Below are 20,892 nucleotides of genomic sequence, written 5' to 3' on the forward strand. Positions count from 1 at the left end.
GTGAAAAACATTCCAGGAAAGTAAGTTGGAGCTGCTGCAACAGGTCGCTGTCGGAAGTGACCCTCAAACAAAGTCAACATCACGTAACAACGGATCTTTTACGGACCACCTAGTGAAGTGGGATAATGCTGCAACTGTGTGCACTTTCACAGTGACATTAGATTCCTCCGAAAATGACTTGTGTGATGACGTACTTAAGTTATATTTACTGCACTTTTCGTGGAGTTTGATTCAATCCTATTTTTTTTTCCCCCAATAACATGAACTCAAAATCGAAGCTAACAGCAGTCAAACTGACACCGTTCCAGCTTTAGTGTATTCCTACATTCACATATTCAGGCCAGGAAGCAGGCCTAGGAAAGGAGGCCATGCAAAGGTTTCCATGTCATTACTGATTTGGCTCAACCTTCGTCTTGCCTCGTATGGATTTCTTCGACATGTCAAACAAGGCGGGAGAGGAGCAATGAAAAGAAAAGAAAAAGGCTCTTTTTTTTAACCATTGTGCAAACAACTAAAGACAACTTCCAAATGCAACTTTTCAAAATACTCCTCTCGCAAAACAGACAAAAAGCATTGCAGCGAAGTGAAGGTTAAGATTTGAAATTGATGAATTTATCCAACCTTTAATGGAGCAATCGAACGCCTTCACTCGCTCAGATACAGTCGGCAGGTCAGTCAGGTCAAGTTGTCGTCCACCTTTCAAATGCGATTCACAAACCTGAAACATCATATCTAATGTAGTTTTTTTTCTTTTCTCAGCTGCATATTTTGACTTGCTTTGACGAAGCCTGATATTCGTTTGATTATGCTTTAACAATGAAACAGTTCTTCAAGGCATGGAGGCTTGCAGTATGCAGAATTCTATTTTTCAAATTCTGATTCAGAGCCTTTCAGATCCGTGGCTGAAAGTCGCCCATTGTTGAGGGCTTCGATAACAACCAATCACGGCTCACTTAACGATCACAAGTGTGATGTCATTTTCAGTCAATATAATAATATAAAAAAAATTTTTTAGACATGAAAAATAATAAAGTTATTAAATTCTTAAGGGACAAGATATGAACTTTTCACTGCTGAAAATTGCAAAATTTGTAAAGCATCACTTTAAATAATTGGCAGCACGACAATTTAATAGTATACACAAAATCATCACTCTTCCATAATGTTTGACTTTTGCCAAAATCTTTCTGCCTGCTCGAAGAAAACTTTCAAATTGTTTTGCTAAGTCTTGGTGATATATTTCTATTTCGTGTATTTTGTTTCTGGTAGGAAGAACAAGAGCACGTCTTTAAAAAAAAAAAAAAAGTCTCATCAATATGCAACGAGCCTACCTAAGATACAACAGCACAGCTCAGTTGAAAAAAAAAAAAAAAAAGAAAAAAACCTCCTGGAAGGTTTCCTTTAAAAATCTGACTTTGAATATCACAGGCAAGAAATCTTCTCGGGCTAAGCAAAAGGTGACACATTAATACCCACATGTAATGCAGCAGATTGATGCAGAAGGCAGTGGAAATTTGCCTGTTTGAAATGTTTTGGTTTTTTTTCTCTCTCTTGGCACTTGTGAAGAAAGTGAACCGGCTCGTTTTTTTGTCCCACGTCTGTTTGTGTTTAGTCTTTGTCTGTTGAGTCCCCCATTCTCTCACTCGTCATCGTGCACATAAACACTCACAATGGCAGGAATCTCAACATTTCCCCTTCCCTTATTCATATATCTTTCCTTTAGTCAGCCCTATTTTTCTCGCGCTTTGCTTTATCTCCCCGCTTAATCTGCCTTCTTTTTTCCGTTCCCTCCCCTTTTTCAAAATCACATCAGCGACGTCCTCAGAAGGACGACATCCGCATGAATGTCTCAAGTCAAAGTCACTGGTCGATTTTGCTCCTTCTCTCCCACCCTGCCCTCTCAAACATTCCCATGCAAACTCACTCGTGTTTATGGACTTGTTTCATCATGTCTTCGAACATGCATATTGTAGAGGCCGAGCCTACGCAGGCAGCGTGGCGCAGATGAAACATTTGAATAATTTAACACATCCAGTCTGCTTTGCCTTGCTCTTTGGGAAGTTTTTTTTTTTTCTCTCTTTTCTTTCTCCCCAACAAATTCATATTGCATCTGCATCCTTTCCCAGCTTTGTTTCGCTCGTTTTGCCGCATCCTGCTTAGCAATGTTATGCTGAACATTTCTATTTAAGATTATGTGACAGAAGCCGCTTGCACAGAATGCACATGCATTGAAAAAAGATGGAAATAGGGTTGTGTGGGTCAAAATATATGACATAAAGATTTGGGCTCTCCCGACCAATCGCAATAACGCTTCTTGATAAAGCTATCGTAACAGCCTCAATGTGAAATTGGCTTCAAGTATGTCTGACTATGAAGCTAGAGGAGCTGCCAGCACTATTTCTTTTTTAACTAGCTCCGAGCTGGTTGTAAAAAAAAAAATAAATAAATAAAAAAAAATGGTGTGGCCATGTCGAAAACTGGTCCATTCGCCCTGCTTTACCAGCTCCTCAGGACCTACCGCGGTAGCTAACGTGGTTAAGCGCTGTCCTTCCATGAAGCAGATTTACTCCTCACAAATCCTCGCCTCCATGGTGGCAAATAAGCAACACTTCTGAGTTTTGTTGTCATGAAACGAGGACAAGGGGCTTAGCCACGGCGAGCAAGGAGAGAGAAGACAGAGGAGACATGCTAACCGCTAAGCTATTGCGAATCGTGAAACTGCAGAATGAGTGGTTCGGTGCCACAGTACACATTTCACAAGTCTGGTTGGAAACACATTACAATGGAGGGGAAGAAATTATGACCTGGAAAGTAAAGTTAAAACTTTAAGAGAGAGAATAATACAAGAGTTTGTACAGTACACACATGACAGGTCAGAAAACCGTAAATAAACTAGAATGTTAGCGCATGAGTCAACCCGGGGGAAGAGCTTGCGTATATCATCATTTTATTTATTTTTTTATCTTAAATATCAGTGACATCAGAAATGTTACTTGCTTGCTTGAATAATGTAGTGTTGGATTTTTATTGTCCGTTTTGGCAAATCGCATAACTTATTAACTTATTTGGTTTGTTACATATCAGTAAGATAATCGCTTGCTTCTCACTTCAAGATACAACATACTATTTTGAAAATAAGTGCACAAATAATTTTGACAAAATTATTATTTGCCCTGTTCATTACACTTCAGTGAACACAGCCTGATTGCGATGTTGCGATAAGGGTTGACTTCTTGAAGCAACAAACAAAAAAATTAATTAGCGCCAAACCCCCTTTTGCATAAATGTTCAAATTGTCAAAACTGATCTGGGAGAGCAATCACTTGTCGGCGTCAAATCATGGTTTTTAATAGATGGTCTTGCAGAGCTGAACTCGACTTGGCCCTTCTCGCCACTCTGGCAGTTAGCGGAAATTTAAAAGTTCACCTCTCAACCCCTAATGGCTGAGATCGCAGTGTCCCATTTCCTTGGGAAGTCAAGCATGGACTAGCTATTGTCTTAACCCTCGGCCATTTATTTACTCACTTCGTGTCCTCTCCTCGTCCCCTCTCTTGCCTCCGCTGCTCTGCTCTCCTCTCCTGTTCTACCTCTTCCCCATTTCTCCTCTCCTGCTGCCGCTTACTTCCCTCCTCCCCTCAGCCCCTCCTTTCCACCTCTCCTTCCTGATTGCAATCAGTCGGTAGGGATAAGCATGGCAGGAAATGTTGGAAACAAGCTTAAGTGGAGAGAATAACACCGGTTTATGGCTGGAGTGGAGAACCCTCTTTCACCACATCACTGATTACTCGGAGACTCAGCACACACCAGTTTGTGTTGTGCCGGTGTGTCCTTGAGCTGCTACTGCACAATTCTTTTTCATCCAAAGTGTTTTGTGTGTGTGTGTGTGCGTGTATGTGGAGAGTGAGGGGGGCGGGGGGGTCACATTTTAAAGTGATAAATCATATTTTGAGAACATTTGTGAATCTTGTTAAATCTAAACTTTACCAACTTGCAAAGTGTGATATCGCAATGTTACACCTTAATTCTGCTGCTCTCACTTTCTTTCCTAAGGGGCTTTATTCCACACTCACTCTCTTCTCCTCATGTCTTCCACTTGTATTCATCGCTTCTCTCGCTGCTTTTTCGCTCCCAGCCTCATCTTCTCCTCTACTAAACAGATTACGACACAGTCTCCTCACCAGAGACTTTGCTTTAGAGAGTCTGGAACACCTGTTCTTTGCCTGCGGTGTGTCCTTATCGATTCAAAGGGCCCTGCCAGGCCGTCTGTGTGTATTTGGCTTCCACGCCGCTTCTCCATCTACCGAGCGGCCGGTGCCAAATTAGGCTGGCATATCCAGAGCGCCAGGGTGGAAGAGAAAGCTACAGTTTTGGAAAAAGGGGAAGACAGATGTACACAATTAGGGAACCTATGAAAGACTGCAGAATAATTGTAAAGACATACATTGTACTGTATATCAGTGGTCCCCAACCACCGAGGGGGCTACACCGGTCCAAAAAAATAAATAAATAATTTTTTTTTAAAAGTTTAAAAAAAGGGGTACTTCCGGTTTATTTATTATTCAAATCTGAAAAATAATTCATTTTGAAAATTGTCTCGGTTGGATTATGCTAATATTAAATGAGTAAAAAAAAAAAAAAAAAAAAACAGATGTACGAAGCCCGCTCTGCACAACATGCAACGAGCAACCCGCTAAAACATTCACAGTTTATATATTCCTTCTGCAAACAGTTCAGTAGAAATATCCAACATGCTCTGTCTTGACGTAAATGAGTAGCGATGTCGTCATATAGGGACTTTAAATTGCCAACCAACATACAGCTCTTCGGCAGTGGGAGTACTTGTAACTTGTTTTGAATCAAGATGTTGCTTTTATAAAAGTGCTTTGCTAAATTGACAAATGAACTCGATCTTAACAGATCATATGATGTTAACATCAATCTGTGCATAGTATTTGAGTGATGACCAGTTCTGATCAATCTGTGTCGCAGCATTAATTGAAAAAAAAATTGAAACAAAAAGGCGCTGGGCATGGCTACAGGAAAAAGGTGGAGATGAAAATTTGGAACCACAAATTGGAGGAGCCAGGTGTTCGCTTGTACAGCATCCGCTCAAGGAAATTGGTGTACGGAAGTTGTGAGATGAAAGTGCTTGTTCGCCAAGAAAGGAACCTCAGCCACAAAGTTTCCATTTGTGCTCAATTGCAAGTACATTGCAGGATGAACAACCACAGCTGCCACAGCGGCTTCAATGAGCGACCGTGACGATGGAATATCATTTGTCATTGAATTTTTTTTTTTGGAAGATAAAATGTATATATATATATATATATATTATATCCTATATGCTTTTTGAACAAGAAATGGGCCTCAAACAACAGCTGACCTCAGCATGCCATGCTTATGTTACTGAAACTCCAGCACGGGTTGGATGTGTTTGCAAAGAAAAATCAAATTCATGAATTAAATGTGCATACAAAATTAGCAGTTGAACTTGTCAGGACCTGCCAGCCATTTGGATGGAGGCTTTATTAGCTGAGGTGGCTTTCTATCTCTTAAATATCGCTGCTTTGAAGTGCTCTATTCTGTCTTATCAGCAAGCTCGAGCCACTCGCCACAAGCTGTGTGTGTGTGTGTGTGTGTGTGTGTGTGTGTGTGCCAGCCATAGGGACAGTGTGTTATCGCAGTATGCAGCCCCGTCCGATGTTTGTGGTGCCATGCAGCAATGCTTTGTGTCCTCCAGTTAGATTATCGTTTTGCCTTGGATGCATCCCTCCCCACCCTTCAAGTGGTGTGTGCGTTTGCCAGTGAGAGAGAAAGCGAGTTACCAAACCGCCATTTCTGTTTAAGGACACTTCATATTGTAAACTCCAAATCACCACTTCCTCAATGCATCCCCCCTTATTTTTTTTTACCCACTTCCTGTCTTTCTGCCTGTTTTTTTCCTGACCATGTGGGAATCCTGCCATGCTTATTTATCTTCTCTCTTGCTCTTTCTTCAACCCCTTCAGCCTTTTGGTGTTGACGATTCACAGGGCTTTTGTTTATTGAGTGAGAAGTCAACGAGAGTCCTCCAGGCTACGGAGAGCATGCGTGCAGATATATGCAGTTTTAGAGCCACATTGAGAAATCTCACTACACAAACACACACCCACACGCACACACACACACACACACACACACACACTAAAATCATGTCTGCTGGATGTTTGAGGGTGCCATGTTTTCTTTCCAGGATGACTTTTGGCCTTTGGCGAGGTGACAAGTCTATTGTGAACTGACCTGAACCACTTGTTTAAAATGTGACGCGTGTTTTACTGATGAGTGTAGCAGGAACAAGCTAGCTGGAACTAGAAACACTTAGTCCACTCCTGACGTTAATGGCTCGTAGAACCTGACTTGGGGTCTTTTTGTGTGTCGTCCGAACGCTTGTTTGTTTCCACATCAAAAAACAAGAGAGGTTATTTTGCTTTGAGTTGGTGCTGAACAGGATTTGGTCCAAATACACAAAAGAATTGTTGTCCGTTGCATGTGGAAAGGAAATTTTGCTGACAAATGAAGCTAAAAAAGGAGTTCTGATCTTGAACGTGTGGATAAGGGTGATTTTCATGATATATTGTGGTTGTATTATCTCCTGGCGCTATTATGTCTCGCCTATGATTTCCATCAAAAGGAAATTTAGTATCGTCATCTTGGAACAAATAGCCCCAGGCGATCTATGAACATCACTGCCGAGCTTTCAACTTTCCTTGAAAGACTTTGCTGCGGCATAATAGTGGATAAAAACAATCTCATCAAAAATAATTAGCGGACCATCTGAAGGTTCTGATCCTATCACTTCATTTTCCTCAGCTGTCAGACTCTCTTAAGTTTAATTAATTTCATTTTTTTGCCAGGGAAGTTAAGAACTTCTAATCTATGTGATATTAAGACAACTTGTGATATTACCTTTTTTTTCTGAGTGCTTCGACTCCAACAGTGATTCTTGTAGCTCAATTTCTAAAATGATTCATATCTATGGCAAAACCAGAGTTTGCGCAAAACTGCTTCGAACTGAGTTTGTAATTTGGTAGCACACAAGTCACTATTTTACACTCCATTTACATTCATTTAATTTTTTTTTTAATTTGGCGGGACGGATTAAAACATTTAACGGGCCGCATGTGGCCCCCGGGCCGTAGTTTGCCCACACCTGCTCTATGTTGTATTGATTTGATATGATTTTGTTGTTCCGTTTTTATTTTCACAATCTTTTGGGACTTACTGGGCTAACGTGTGATCTACTGTATCATATTTACATGTGCCATATCATGTGGAAATATGTGTTAGTGTAACAATAATTCACTTAATCCTTGAAAACACAACGTTCAATAAAACTAAATTTGCAACATGTAAAATAAAAATAAATAAATAAATAAATACATAAATAAATAAATAAATAAATAACATACGGAATAATAGCAATTAAAAAACAAACAAACAAAAAAAAACATTAAATAAAATACCGGCTGTAGCTTGAGCTCTATTAATCGAACCTGTTTTTCATGTGCCTTTGAGTCGTACCATTTTGTATGTGTTTCTAGAGAGTTTTTGTGTAAATATTTGTTCCTTGACGGACAATCGATCCCAGAAGGCAAAGCTAATATCTGTTAGCATGTCAATGGGATTTTACATTGACTCTTCGCATTACCACTGGAGATGTTTTTAAAACAAGTTGTGTATTTAAATATTACGTCTACTATTACATTATTACAACTGGAATGTCATTATACAACTCAGTGCATTCAGGGTACAAATTGAACGTGACAAGCCAAAATCAGAATCACGATAAAATCTTGATTCATTGCCCAGGCCTAGATGCCGCAGTTGTAGTGATAGAAAACATGTGTCGTGCTGATGTGTTCTACGTAATCTGCAACTCGGAGCAAAGCAAGCGAACCGCTCGGAAAGCATTATTGACAAAGCAAAGCGTTTCCTTTTAGGTGGCCTCGTGACATGTAGTTATGGCTTGATAGCATGACTTTGCAGTCCCAATGACGACAACCCATACCCCTTTTTTCTTATTCCCGTTCCCCCTGCAATTTCTTTAAAAGCAACTTGAGTGGCGGTCATGATTAATTCATGGCATTTACGAGGTATGTTATCACCCAAAAAGCCATGTGGAAAATAAGAGTGTGTTTGGACGAACAGAAAAATGGAATAGTGAGAATAAAAGTGTGAACAAGAAAGTTACAAGTGAGCAATCAAGTCAGAAAATGTCAGGTGGAAAATGTCAAGAGAGCAGCAGAGAAAAAAAAAAGAAAAGACAGAGTTGCTGTGGCCCCGTTGTCGATGATGCTCGCAGGCTTTTATGTTGCCTCACCCCTAGCTGCCAGCCCTGTTTTCAGCCTTGTACTCAAATGACAGCAGACATCACCCTCAGACACACACAGACACACTCACACCATTACTGTTGTGGCAGGGCTCCTAATCGCGCATCCCACACACACACACACACACACACACACGCGCACTTGTTTTTTTTTTTTTTGTCAAGAGCACACACACACAGATTGACAGCTCATCCCTAGGCCACTGCTGACACACATGATTGATGGCAATGTTCCGTGGAGAATGCATAAGGCAGGGCCAGCAATAATTCAGGAACAGGGTGCAGCTCTGTTTAGGTTGCGAAACACTCCATTAAGTTATGGAGAGAGCGAATGTACAGCGTGTACAGCGGGATGTTTCACGGCTGTCAGTCAAGCAGGCGGGCGACGGAAAAGCAAAAGAAGGAAGGTGGTTTTCATTAAAGACCCCAGGAAGGGTCAACTTCTGGTCACAATGAATAATATAGACACCCACTCATTGCAAACCACCACAAAGACCTTCTCGTTCCACTAACTCTTTAATTCACACCCAAAGGACTGTGCAAATATCGTTAAATCAATGGTAACAAGCATCGCTGTTGAAAGAAGGTGACGCGATGACCTCACACAAATTTCTTCCCCAAAAAAGCTCATTTAGCCAACTCTCAAGACAATCGTAAACATGACGGGCAATCTCATATGAAGACACCAGGGGAGAGGGGTTTGTGACATTTAGTGTAGTTGTTGTCTCTTGGAATAAGCAAAGGATGGTCATTTGACTAAAGTTCGTGGATCAACTTAAGACAAATTCATGATTAATCAATTAATTAATTAGCATTTTTGTTTTTAATCGGAGCAGAAATTGCGCTAATTGTGTATGTGTCATTACTCAGGTGGTAGAGTGGTGGTCTGGACCGTGAGCTTGTGATTTGTGTCACCTCCAGTGACTCCTGATGCTGCATCATCAGTCTGGTCAATGAGGAGACAGTGTTAAGACGTTTTGAGTGCCTTGTACTCAGTATAGAAACGCGCTATACAAGTGAAAGGCCATTTGAAGTCGTGTTTCTATGTCAAGGTTTTATGAAGCAGAATATTGCTGCCTCTGGGGCAGATGTCTTTGAGGAAGTAGGTCAATTTCAATCAGCCGACATCTTTACAGAATACAGTGGACCCTCACACGCTCAGATTTTTTTTAATTTTTCTTTTTTTTCTTTTTTTTTTTGGGGGGGGGGGCAACCCCCATTTTCATGGAAAACACTTATTGGCGATGTATAGCTAATTATTTAAAAATGTAAAGTTTAAAAAAAAAAATCCTCAAATGTTTATTTTTCCTGAAATTCGAAAATATTAAATCCCTTTCCAAATTTTAAACATTCTTTGACATTTATTGAAATGAATAAATACAAATTTATCATCAATGTTGACTCAGGAACAATAAACAAAATATTTTAAAATACCAAAAAAAAATAAATTATCATTTTCTTTTTTTTTTTTTAATTAAAATGAAGAAATCGTAATTAATGTCTACAATAAGCATCGCAAGGACTCACCATTGTAGTTCCCGCCATCTGCCATTTCAATAGTTATAAAAAACACTTGATTGGGATCTGTAATACCGAACCTATTTGCCTTGCACAAGTATCTCATTATGTCCTTTTCATCAAAGTGAGATGTGGACGAAATGTTGAATGGTAAAAACAAATTTTATTACTGCGTTCCATTGGAAGTCCTTATTTCGCCTGCCACCGCTACTTTCCTGCCAGCATAGTCGCATAAATATATGCACAATGCATCAGTCATGTGACATCTGTAACTTTATACTCCTTGCGCACATGGTGGCAATGAGCTTGCCAGAGTTATCTTACTGTGTAGTAGGAGTAGTGTGATTACTGTTACCTGGTATCCCCACCCCCTCAAAAACAAACAAAAAAAAAAATGCTTCACCGGGGTCCCATGCAAAAAACAACATTTTGATAAGGGCTGCTTTGAAGTGCTCAAGGATTCTGCATAATTCTCCATTCAAAGTTGAAAATTCTAGTCTAGCTCCTCCTACCAGGGACAAATTCCTGGCTAATAAAGACGATTGTGAAATAAAAATGACAGAGATTCCCTCCCTGCAGGTTTTGTTTGAAAGCATTTTTTAATTAAAGATGTGAGGTCAGGCTCTGCCTTGGCCTCTATGAAGGCAATGTGTAAATATTTCCCTTTATCTAACACTCTGTAATGCAATATTGATTTGCACCACACGGAGCTGCAGCAGCAAGTTCAGGGATAGGATGAGACAAGCTGCTATAGTACGTGCACTTTCGGAGACGCTGCGCATCAAACACTCATTCCATTCTTTTCACCCCTGCCATCGCAGCGATTCCTGCTTCGTTTCTGAGCTCAGTGTGAATAACTAGGATTATTTTACGATGAAATATTGACGCTAAAAATGCCTCACATGCATTAGGGGATTGTGCTGCTTCCCATGATGTCACTGGATTATGAATCATGCAATACACTGCAATATAGTGTAATACGGAATTGTATGGTCTGGTACTTATAACTTAGTAATAATAGTATAATAATGTAAAAATATATAATATCAGAATTTCAGGAGTAGTTTTAAAAATAGCGAAACGGTTGTTAAAATACCACTTATTAGGCGTTTACTCTTAAACAAAACAAAACAAAAAGATACACGTTTTAAAAAACACATTTTTTATGTAGCCTTTAGAACCACGATAATGCATAATGTATGATGGAAAAAGCCATTGAGCTGCTAACGATTAGCAAAAATCGTCACGGTTTTACAGGCCTTTGTGCAACCAATGTTTGAACACAAATGGTGGAGGAACACATATGGACAGATAATATGACACTACTCACAGATAGTTATTCTTCATACTCTTTAAAAAAATGCAACTCGCTGAGTTGTAGTAAGAGAAATCTGTTGACTGTATTCTACCGTAGCGTCTCCCAGTGGTCAGAAGTAGCACTACACTGAATTGTCTTGCAGCCTTCAATCAGGATGCGCAAACTGTGTAATGCTTTACATTATATTTATTTATTTATTTTTTTACAAAGAAAAATATTATAAAGTGTTAGTTACATTTTCTAATGAAAAAACACTTTTTTTTTGCAAAATGAGTTAGTTTAGTGGCTACAACAAATTAATAGCATTTCAATTCACTTCATTGAAAAAAGATGAAGTTTTTTGATTTGGAGGTGTGCTTATGGAATTAATTAAATTTGTAGCACAAGGCATCACTTCATAGGGTAGTGGAGTAGAGTAGAATAGAGTAGTTTAATATCCTCAGCGCAGTATAGTAAAACTTTAATAACTTTAGTCCATAGTGCAAACCATCCATATTTTCTTACTCTTATCAATTTTGGTACTTAGACATTGAAATATGATTTTTCCATGAATTAGATTGTGGATAATCTGATGAACCATGTGAGCTATAATCTTGGCCCTTTATACTTAACTTTTGCTTTTCTTCCGACACAGACTTCCGCCCGCCCATGATCCCTCCTAACAGAGGAGGAGGCGGTGCCATCGGAGGGGGCTCCTCATCCTCAACCAGTCGGTCTACGACGACTCGCGCTCCACCCTACTACACCACCCCGCGTCCTCTCCTCACAACCTCACCAGGACAACGTTACCGAACCACCACCACGGTTCGCCAGCCTGTCATAAATCCAGCCGGCGGTTCACCGTCTGACACCAATCAGATCCCAGACACCAACCGCAAAGCTGGTGAACGCTACCCGCCTGTGCAAGCCCCCCCGGCGGCACCACAGCCGCCACTTTTGCCTCCCCAGGACTTCTGTAGTCCTCGTGTGACGGCTGATATTTCATGGCCCCGCACCCAACAAGGCCAACTCGCCAAACAGCCGTGCCCAGTTGGGACGCTTGGTAAGGAACAAGGCTGGATGATGTCACTGTGTGCAATTTTTATGTTCAAAGTGTCTGCTCCTGATTAAGACTAATGAGGATTTTTTTGCACCCATTTGGGAAAAGGTTCAAATATTCTAAGCAAATGATCAAGATGTAACATTGTAACTCCTCTTGTAGGTCAAGACTTTTAGTCTTTTAGAGTTTTAACAGGTGACGAACATATCCCAAAAGTGACGAGACAATGTTTTATACTGTCGGTCCATTCATCACCGCGCACTTGTCGAGTACCCCCACGGGATACAATGTTCATGTTAATTTGCTTACATGACAAAGACCTCCCTCATACTCCCCTTGCGGGCGCCGCACAGCGTTTAAGTCTTTTCGGTGAATGTCAGGGCTGTCTCACCTTATTAGTTTTGCTGCTCTTGCAGGCGTGGCCACATACATGTGCATGGCCCATTTGGGCTACTGGGAACCGAAAGGCCCCGACCTCAGCAACTGCACGTCTCCTTGGGTCAACCACATCATGCAGAAAGTAAGTGGATGTTTCAGCCCGCCCTTGCGAGGATGTGCGCTTATCATAGTTTTCCAGTGCATCATTTCTCACGCATGGAGATGCAACGACCACAGGGAGTGATTTATCCCGCGTGTATCCATCTCCATTTGTCAACCTACCAACTAGTGCTTGAAACAGACGAGATTGTATCTAGCTGTCGGGGAGTACAGATATCTCCGGGTTTTGCAGAAAAGACTTCATCTACGTTGATGGTTTGCTCTCCAAGATTGCCAATAGTGTGTGAATACTGTGAGACAAAAAACATGCTAGAGGCAATGAGCAAACGCTGTTTGGAAAGGTAAGCTATTACTTTTCCCGGTTCAAACACGGCCGCTGCGATCGTTGACTTTGTCAGTGAGCTATGCACATCAAACATGATCCAGTTGCAGCATCCAATCAAGATGCTCTGATTACATCCTAATTTTGTTCGCAGCTACTCGGTTGTGTCTGGATATGGACTGGGTAGTGTTGTGATAATATTGTGTCAAGCATCTTCCTGTAGAGTAGTAGAAGGGGAGCTCTCAACGGCTCAAGGCAACCCTTCTGACTTGGATGAGAATTATAATGCAAAATATGCTTTTTTTTTTTAAGTTGGTCAAAATTTGGGAGTTGAACTACATTTTTTTTTATGTCATGAGTGATGCCAGCACATGACTCAATACCTCATCATTTTACTATTAGTAGCGCCTATTTGTCAGTTATGAACAGTTATAAACACACAACCTTAAAAAATTTTCACTTGAATCACCGGCTCATGTCCTTGAAACTGCTTCAATGTTCACTATTAACTGTGTAAGTCATCAGACTTGTAAGATGAGTCAGAATGCTTCACCAGTACCCGTACCATATTGTGAATTTTAGAGGACAAAATTGAGGCAATACCTTCATTTCCAAATACCCGTACTTGTGGGGAAAAAAATGCAAGAAATTCTTCAGCCGTGGCACAGCAGGCAGGAGCCCAACTGTGATGTTTAAATTCTTCCCATAAGTAATGGCTTGCATATCCGAGTCTGGATGTGTGCTTTGTGTAACTTTATTTAACGAGCACTAATTTCTTTATATAAAGGACGGTGTGTGCACATTTTTAGTTGACTTCTCATTCCAAGCCATGCATTAAATATGAATTCATAATTATAAATATCGAAACATATATTGTGTTCAGGTTCCACAACATGTAATTGTTTATCATGACATTGCCCAAGTGCAAACACAGTGTAGAGTGTATTCTATGAATAATTCTATTTTTTTTTTCATACCTTCCCAATGCCCTCTTTCACTTTCCCTCTCTCCTGCATGTCCCTCTACTCCTCTTCGCTGTCAACTTTCCCCTGCAACTTTTTCTCCTTGCTCCAACTTCTACTATGTCATCCCCAACTCCATCCATCATCCCGTTTAACCCCACCCCCCCTCCTGCATCCAGCTCCGGTCGGGCGAGACGGCAGCCATCGTGGCCAGGGAGCTGGCAGAGCAGACCAAAGGGCTCCTGCGTCCTGGCGACGTGCCTTCCACAGTTCGGGCCATGGCCCAGCTGGTGGAGCTGCTCGACGTGCAGCTCAGGAACCTTACCCCCGGGGGCAAGGACAGCGCCGCCCGCAGTCTCACCAAGGTACTGTGTTGAAGGCGTTGCAAATTACATAACAGAAAATAATTGCAAACGTCAGCACTGGAAGTATGTGTGGAAACATGGATCAAAAAATATTAAAATATTCCAAAGAAACGTGACATGCTTCCTTGAAATTAGTCCAATCTGTTTTTCTCAAACCAAATTCTAATCAAAAGCCTCCCTTACAATCACTTGTGAGACTGTAAACTGTACGTCTGACTTTCGGGTTGCATGAATGGAAACTCAAACCTGAGTATGGAGAGGATCTGTTTTATCGGCAGTGAACAAGGATGAATTTAGTTTGGTAGTTTGTTCATGTAGGCATTCATTAAAGTGAGCCAAGTCATTGGGGACTCGCTGACTGGCTGCCTTGGCTGCCTAATTGACTGGCTGACTCATTTAATGGGAGACTGTTCCTTGATTGTCTTTGCTGAGGTCAACAGTGATAGCCTGACTTTGGGAGCGAGACTGACAGCTGCTGCCAACTCTTATATACTCACAATTTTTTTTTTTAACTTTACTTTCTGAGTCACCGGGCCTGCACCTATTTACTCTCTCCCCATTTGCCTTTTTGTCTCACCGCAACCTGTGCCCTTTCTCAGTTATCTGAAATGATCACATCAAAGCTTGTGTGCAAGTGGAATCCATTAATTTGTGCTTCACTGTTGACCAAATAGCGAGTTCGAGGTTGAATTTCCCACTCTAAGAGGAAAAGCACTGCTCCTGATCTCATTAATGACCCAGATATATAATTAAATCACCGCATGTTAAAATGATGACCATTCATGTTGGAGTGCATTATAATAAAACTCATAATACAGTAGATACAGAAAATGAATGCAAGAATCTGTGCTAGTGGAAAAATGGAAAGCATAGCGCACCAGCCGAGGAAAATGCCCATTCACCTCACCTATGATGCTTTTGACTTTTTAATATAATGCACAACACGCTGATGGTGTCAATCGCTAATATTAAAAATTTTAGTCAGATACATATCATGATGTTTACATCTGCATATCAAAACATTAAAATCACTCGTACCGCATATAGCAATGCTTTAAATACATCGACTAATGTTTGACCTAAATCTGTCTAACCACAGGAATTTATGACTTTATGAACTACGTTGCTGGAAAAAGTTCATAAACTAGAAGGTAAAAAATTACTTTGACAGTTTTAATTGGAGAGAGTCAATATTTTTTTTTTTTTTTTTTTTTTTTTACGAGTCTCGTCTCCAAGATTGAGGTCACAAAGTGTCAGTTAGGAAACAAACAAGACAAAGTATAAGAGAAATGAGGTTGTTTTGGGAGATGCATTGAAAACAAAGGTGAGTGAGAAGGATAATGATCTATTTCCATTCCCCAAAGTCGGTTTGAGTGATGTTAATGTCATAGTTTTGTGTACGTGTGTGTGTGTGCGTGCGCCAGTTTGCTTACCGTAGGCCCCGTGCGAGTGTGAGAATGAGAGGTGTTACATCGCTAACAGTTGAATTGTTTGAATTTACAGCTTCAGAAGAGAGAGCGGTCCTGCAGGTTTTTCACGCAGGTATTTCCGCTTCCTGGTATCCGTTGATTGCTTTGCCACATCCCGCTTTTTGTGTGTGCGTGAGCCTATGTATGTGTGTGTGTTTTTTAGTTTTGTTTTTTTTTACTTTCACGCTCCGCATGTAATTTATCAAGCAAGCCTGTGTGTGATATCACACATTTGTGATGCGCTATGTTGGTTTTGTAGTACTCTGGATTTAGAATTTGAATTGAAACCCTTTGAGGAGGACGGGAATTTAACTCGATCATAAATCATCATCATGCGTCACCTGGATTCGCAGGTGTTTGCCGACAGTATTTTCATCTCCTCAAAGGGTTTGGCTTCTTTTATTTTCGTTTGCATTTTTTTTTTCGTCATATCATTTGCAATCAGCGGTAACGATAAGAGACCATGATCAATATCAATAGTAGCTCATCTATTTTGCAAGACCGTGTCCTGGGTTGTAAACGGCCTGCCTGGAAGCAAAATGACTCGCTATCCATCTCCATTCATTGAAATGTCTCGGCTGCCGCTGGCGCATCAGAGAAAGTGAGGTGGAATGATGGATAGTTTGTTGCACACCGGTTCTTGATCATGGTCGTCCTTTTTTTTTAAATCATACTAACATGTGTATGGTTGGCTCAGTGTTCATGGCTTCTATGTCCTTGTCACTTTGTGGATTGTGGTTCAGGTTGCAACCACACAAATTGTCACGTTTTTTTTTTTGTTTTTTTTTCGGGAAACGTTGCAATTACATGAAATGGCTTTCTGTCAAGTGCAGAGAAAGCAGCCAAAAAAAAACAACACATTGTACACTTTCATATAAGGAGTTTAAACAAAAAAATCAGACATCTCTATATTTCTATTTTTGCCTGATCAAAAGCAAATTTATTTTTAAATGAACTTAAATGAAGCAAGTAAGAGGGTGATTTTAGAAGAACTGGCTCGAGAGTTATCACATTTTATGTTCACCAGCCATATTCGTTGAAAAACGGGCCCGGACATCTGTGAGGACGGGTTTGGGATGATGGCTTCATTGGAGTACTTGTCACTTTCTGAAATAGAAACTTTATTATTGTCAGTTGTACATAGTAGCTGATTTGTTTTTCAAGGTTAGGAAATGAAAAATGGAACAATTGTCATGATTTGTATTTGTTATTTTTGGTTTAGTATTTGGTTTCATGTTTTGGCCTTGTATATGTGTCTTGTCTCGTCTTGTCTATTGTGTCCACCTGTGCTCGTTTACCCAAGCCCTAGTGTCAACCAATCCGGTCCTTCCAACCCTCCATGTCTTGTCCAGGTGCTCCTCGTTGTCTCGTCAATTTGTGTGTATTTAGTTCCCTGGTTGCTTTCAGTTCTTGTTGGTTCATTGGCATTTTCACTGTCGCTTGTCCCTGTCGCTTGTCCCTGTCGCTTGTCCCTGTCGCTTGTCCCTGTCGCTTGTCCCGGTTGCCTTTCCCTGTTGCCAGTTCCTGTCGCCAGTTCCTGTCGCCTCTCCCTGTAGTTGGTTTCCTGTCGTTAAGTTTTTCCAAGTTCCTTGTTTGCCTTAGTTTTCTGTTTAATAAATGCCCTTTAAGTTACCCCTGCCTGGCTTCCCTGCGTTTGGGTCCTCACCTTCCTCAACCTTGACAACAATGGCGTGATGGTCAGTCTCTGCTAGCAGGCTTGGCTCTATTTTTGTCCAAATGAACTCTTCATACGCTTTCATATTTTCCACTAAATGCTCCTGATGCGGTTCACCTCAGCTCGAGTCACAATTGTCGCGTTTGTCAAATTCAGGTATAATCCAAGTGCTGCGATACGCGTGATGTAAGTCACTGCTCGTCACTCATTGCAGGACTGGCTGGGGCAATTAATCAAAATATCAATTGTGATTTTGATTTTGGCTTCTCTTGCTCTTTAAAACATTATGATTGGCGGAGAATTATTAATATGCAGAACACCGTGTAAGTGGGAACAGTCAAAAGTGTCACATTTAACCTGAATACACCATGTAGCCATGTTGCTTGCGTAGCAAGCGTGTAGCATAAGTGATAGTGCCATCGCTGAGCATATTTTGAGACGTTTAACGACACCTTGTTGGACTTCACTGTAACAACAAAAAGGATTACACGCTTTCTTTATGTAAATACAAAACTTGCTTCGTTTTGAAAACATTGCTGACGCCAATGCTAAAGTCACGTAAAATCACATTGACATGCTAACAAAAAATTAGCATCTGACGGAATTTCTCGCACAAAGACTGTAGAATCACGTAGAGACGTAACATAATACGACTCAAATTTGTAAGTAGCACTTTGTTTCGTTTGAAAATTATCAGACAAGTTAATGATGGTTCGCAGTAAATTTCGTAGCGTTCCTTTTACCCGAAAAAGACTATCAGCATATTTGGTAAAATTTGAGAGTAAAATATTCAGTGTAAAATTCTCAGAGTTAATTGTACGCTAAATATTTTACTCTTCAATATTTACTATTTGGCTGATGCGTGTTTACTTTTACCGACGCGCTTGTTGTGACTTTCGACCAATCTCTATTACCGTATTCTGAAATGGCACGTCCAATGGGAATCGATGCGAAACGAGTTCAGACCAAGCTACGCTGGTACGGTGCCGCTGAAAGAGACAATCGATAACCACCAACAAAGTACAGTGGAAATTGGTCAAGTATCTTTTGTGTAATCCGCTTAATAAACAAAGAACCCAGAACCGCGCTAGAATTTGGACTCCCTTGAAAGAGGTAATAACACAAAGACAAGGCAGCAGAGCACCTACCTCATCTGTGTGCTGGAGACAGCCTGCAGCATCTCATTTTTGCTCTCACGCACGCATTCATACACACCCTTGATGGGCTAGCTCTTTTTCTCCTGATGCAGGCTGATTTTTTTTCCCAACCTCCCCTCCTTTGCAAAAACTCCCCACGTCAGCACCAGTCAGCAATGTCACATCATAGAAACATGGCTTGTAACTGTATGGATGCTGACAAACACGCGACACACACGTCGCCAATGTATAAATATAAACTCCCTGATGAACCTACACTGTCACATCACAGCGGCGCGCCACATTTTTTTTTTTTTTTTTTTTTTTTGATGCGTTCCCTTCGATCTTTTACATCCGTCGCCTCTCGACCTACCGACAGCTCCTTCCAGGTCGAGAACATTACATCACACGCACACCTTCTGCGTCGGGTTGGGTGGAAGTGATCGATTATATAATTAGCCTCCGTAATGCAAAACAAAATTATCGCGGCAGTCCCCGACTCTGCCAGATAGAAATGTGCGTGATTAGGGATGTGGTGTGTTGCTGCCCTCTCCTCGTTAATTATCTGCTGCACTAATTGTCAAGTGAGGAGAGCGTGCAGGAGGTTTGGGTTCTTAATAGAGATGAAAAATAATTGAATTCTCTTCCCACTTTCTCTCTTCTTCTTCTCTCTTGTTCACACGCACACACTCACACGCATTCCGTTTGGGGATCTGGGGACTCGTTTCATGTATACTAAATTGGCAATTTATTCATGATGAAGTTGGTTATTTGAAGAGGCGTTGATGCTGCAGGCTGCTTGATGGAGGCAGGTAGCGTGTGCAAGGTGCACTGAGAGAGAGAGAGAAAGAAAGAGTGATGGAGAGCGCGCGGGGTAGAAATTAAAAAGAATGACAACGGGCGTTTTACTACTTTTCTTTGAAGGCCCGTGGGGAGGAATTGCAATCAATGGATTGATTGTTGATTTTTTTTTTTTTTTTTTGATGGCGCAGTTTGATGGGAGTGTGCGAGTAAGAAGCAACCAGTATAAATATATTAAACGTATTGATTGAATTTCAACTTTGGTCAGTCAGTGGACAGAAGTTGGAATGGGAGAATGTTCGATTTTGATGTTTTTCACTAAGCAAAAACTGATGATGTTAAGGGTTGAAATTAGTTGAGGCTGAGTCACCTCTGCTGGCCAATCAATGATTGTCGGATTTTTCGTCGGAATTTTCGGAATATGTCGTTGCCTGCGGGCCAAAACAGGAAAAGATTCGATCAGACAAAAAATTTAAAAAAAAATAAAACAGAACGGGCAAGGAGGAGACAGCGATGCCTAATGACAATGTCTAATATGCCCTCTATTTATGGGATGGCAGGATCAGAACATGACATGCTGTGAACGTAAAGCCCGATTTAGCCCTAAACTCGTTCTGTCAGGAAGGACAGAAGAGAAGTCCAACAACAAATGACAGAAAAGCCTGCTTCTCCGATAAAAACATTCTCAAAAACATGCACTTTCTTCAAGTGCAGTCAAGCGAGAAAGAAAATATTTTTTTTTCTACTTTTACATCCGAATGCTGTCAGTTTAAAAGTGCGCCTTGCCGTGCGTGAGCATACACACACTGGCCGTCCACGCACTGGCGCTCATGCGTGTGCACGTGTAGCCCTCGTGTAGCTGCGAGAAGTAGAACAGGCCGCCTCTCGTCTGTCTTGCCGCTCTTGTTTACGCTGGATTACCCCAACGCTTCAAAGGATTTCACTTCTGCCCCATTTACTGGTGTGTGGGGATGTGCGTGTGTGTGTGTGTGTTCGGGGTGCACATGCTATGTGCATACACAAGTGCAGAAATGAACACCCTTATCTGTTTCTGTAGAGTGAGTAACCCCGAAAAAAAAGGCCAGAATTTTAGCCCTCGAGTTGCCAGACTTGTGTAGATGTCACCAGAGGCAACTGTGCTACAAGACACACGCACACACACACACACACACAAATATCAACTCCATGGCTTTTATGATGTAAAGATGTCTGAACCTCAAGGAAATCACATACCTTTTTTTTCCCTCAGAAACTCGCCCTTCTCCTCTGTAGATGTAATCTCAGCACCGGAGAATTACATTTCAATGAAAAAAAAAATAATAATTCTATGGAATAGAAAATGCAAGATAATCAAAAGTTCAATAAAAAGCGATGAGAAGTTTAATGAGAGTTAGATGGGAGGGTGGGTGTCAGTTGGTGGT

At 41.0% G+C, this 20,892-nt stretch overlaps 1 protein-coding gene across 11 annotated transcripts in view; it reads left to right on the forward strand.

The window, feature by feature from the left end:
* Window positions 1-20,892, forward strand: part of adgrl3.1 (adhesion G protein-coupled receptor L3.1) — a 140,293-nt gene that overhangs the window by 82,579 nt on the left and 36,822 nt on the right. For 9 of the 11 annotated variants that reach the window (XM_088302181.1, XM_088302184.1, XM_088302185.1 and 6 more), the window contains exons 8-11: window positions 11,839-12,246; window positions 12,660-12,763; window positions 14,205-14,390; window positions 15,894-15,932. In XM_088302181.1, coding sequence (XP_088158307.1) covers window positions 11,839-12,246; window positions 12,660-12,763; window positions 14,205-14,390; window positions 15,894-15,932 — 737 coding nt within the window. The remainder of the gene's footprint in view (window positions 1-11,838; window positions 12,247-12,659; window positions 12,764-14,204; window positions 14,391-15,893; window positions 15,933-20,892) is intronic. The other 2 variants (XM_088302182.1, XM_088302191.1) reach the window with 1 other exon arrangement.

This window comes from Idiotropiscis lumnitzeri, chromosome 8, assembly GCF_059441095.1.
Source record: "Idiotropiscis lumnitzeri isolate Australia: NSW breed Sydney's pygmy pipehorse chromosome 8, RoL_Ilum_1.0, whole genome shotgun sequence".
NCBI lineage: Eukaryota > Metazoa > Chordata > Actinopteri > Syngnathiformes > Syngnathidae > Idiotropiscis > Idiotropiscis lumnitzeri.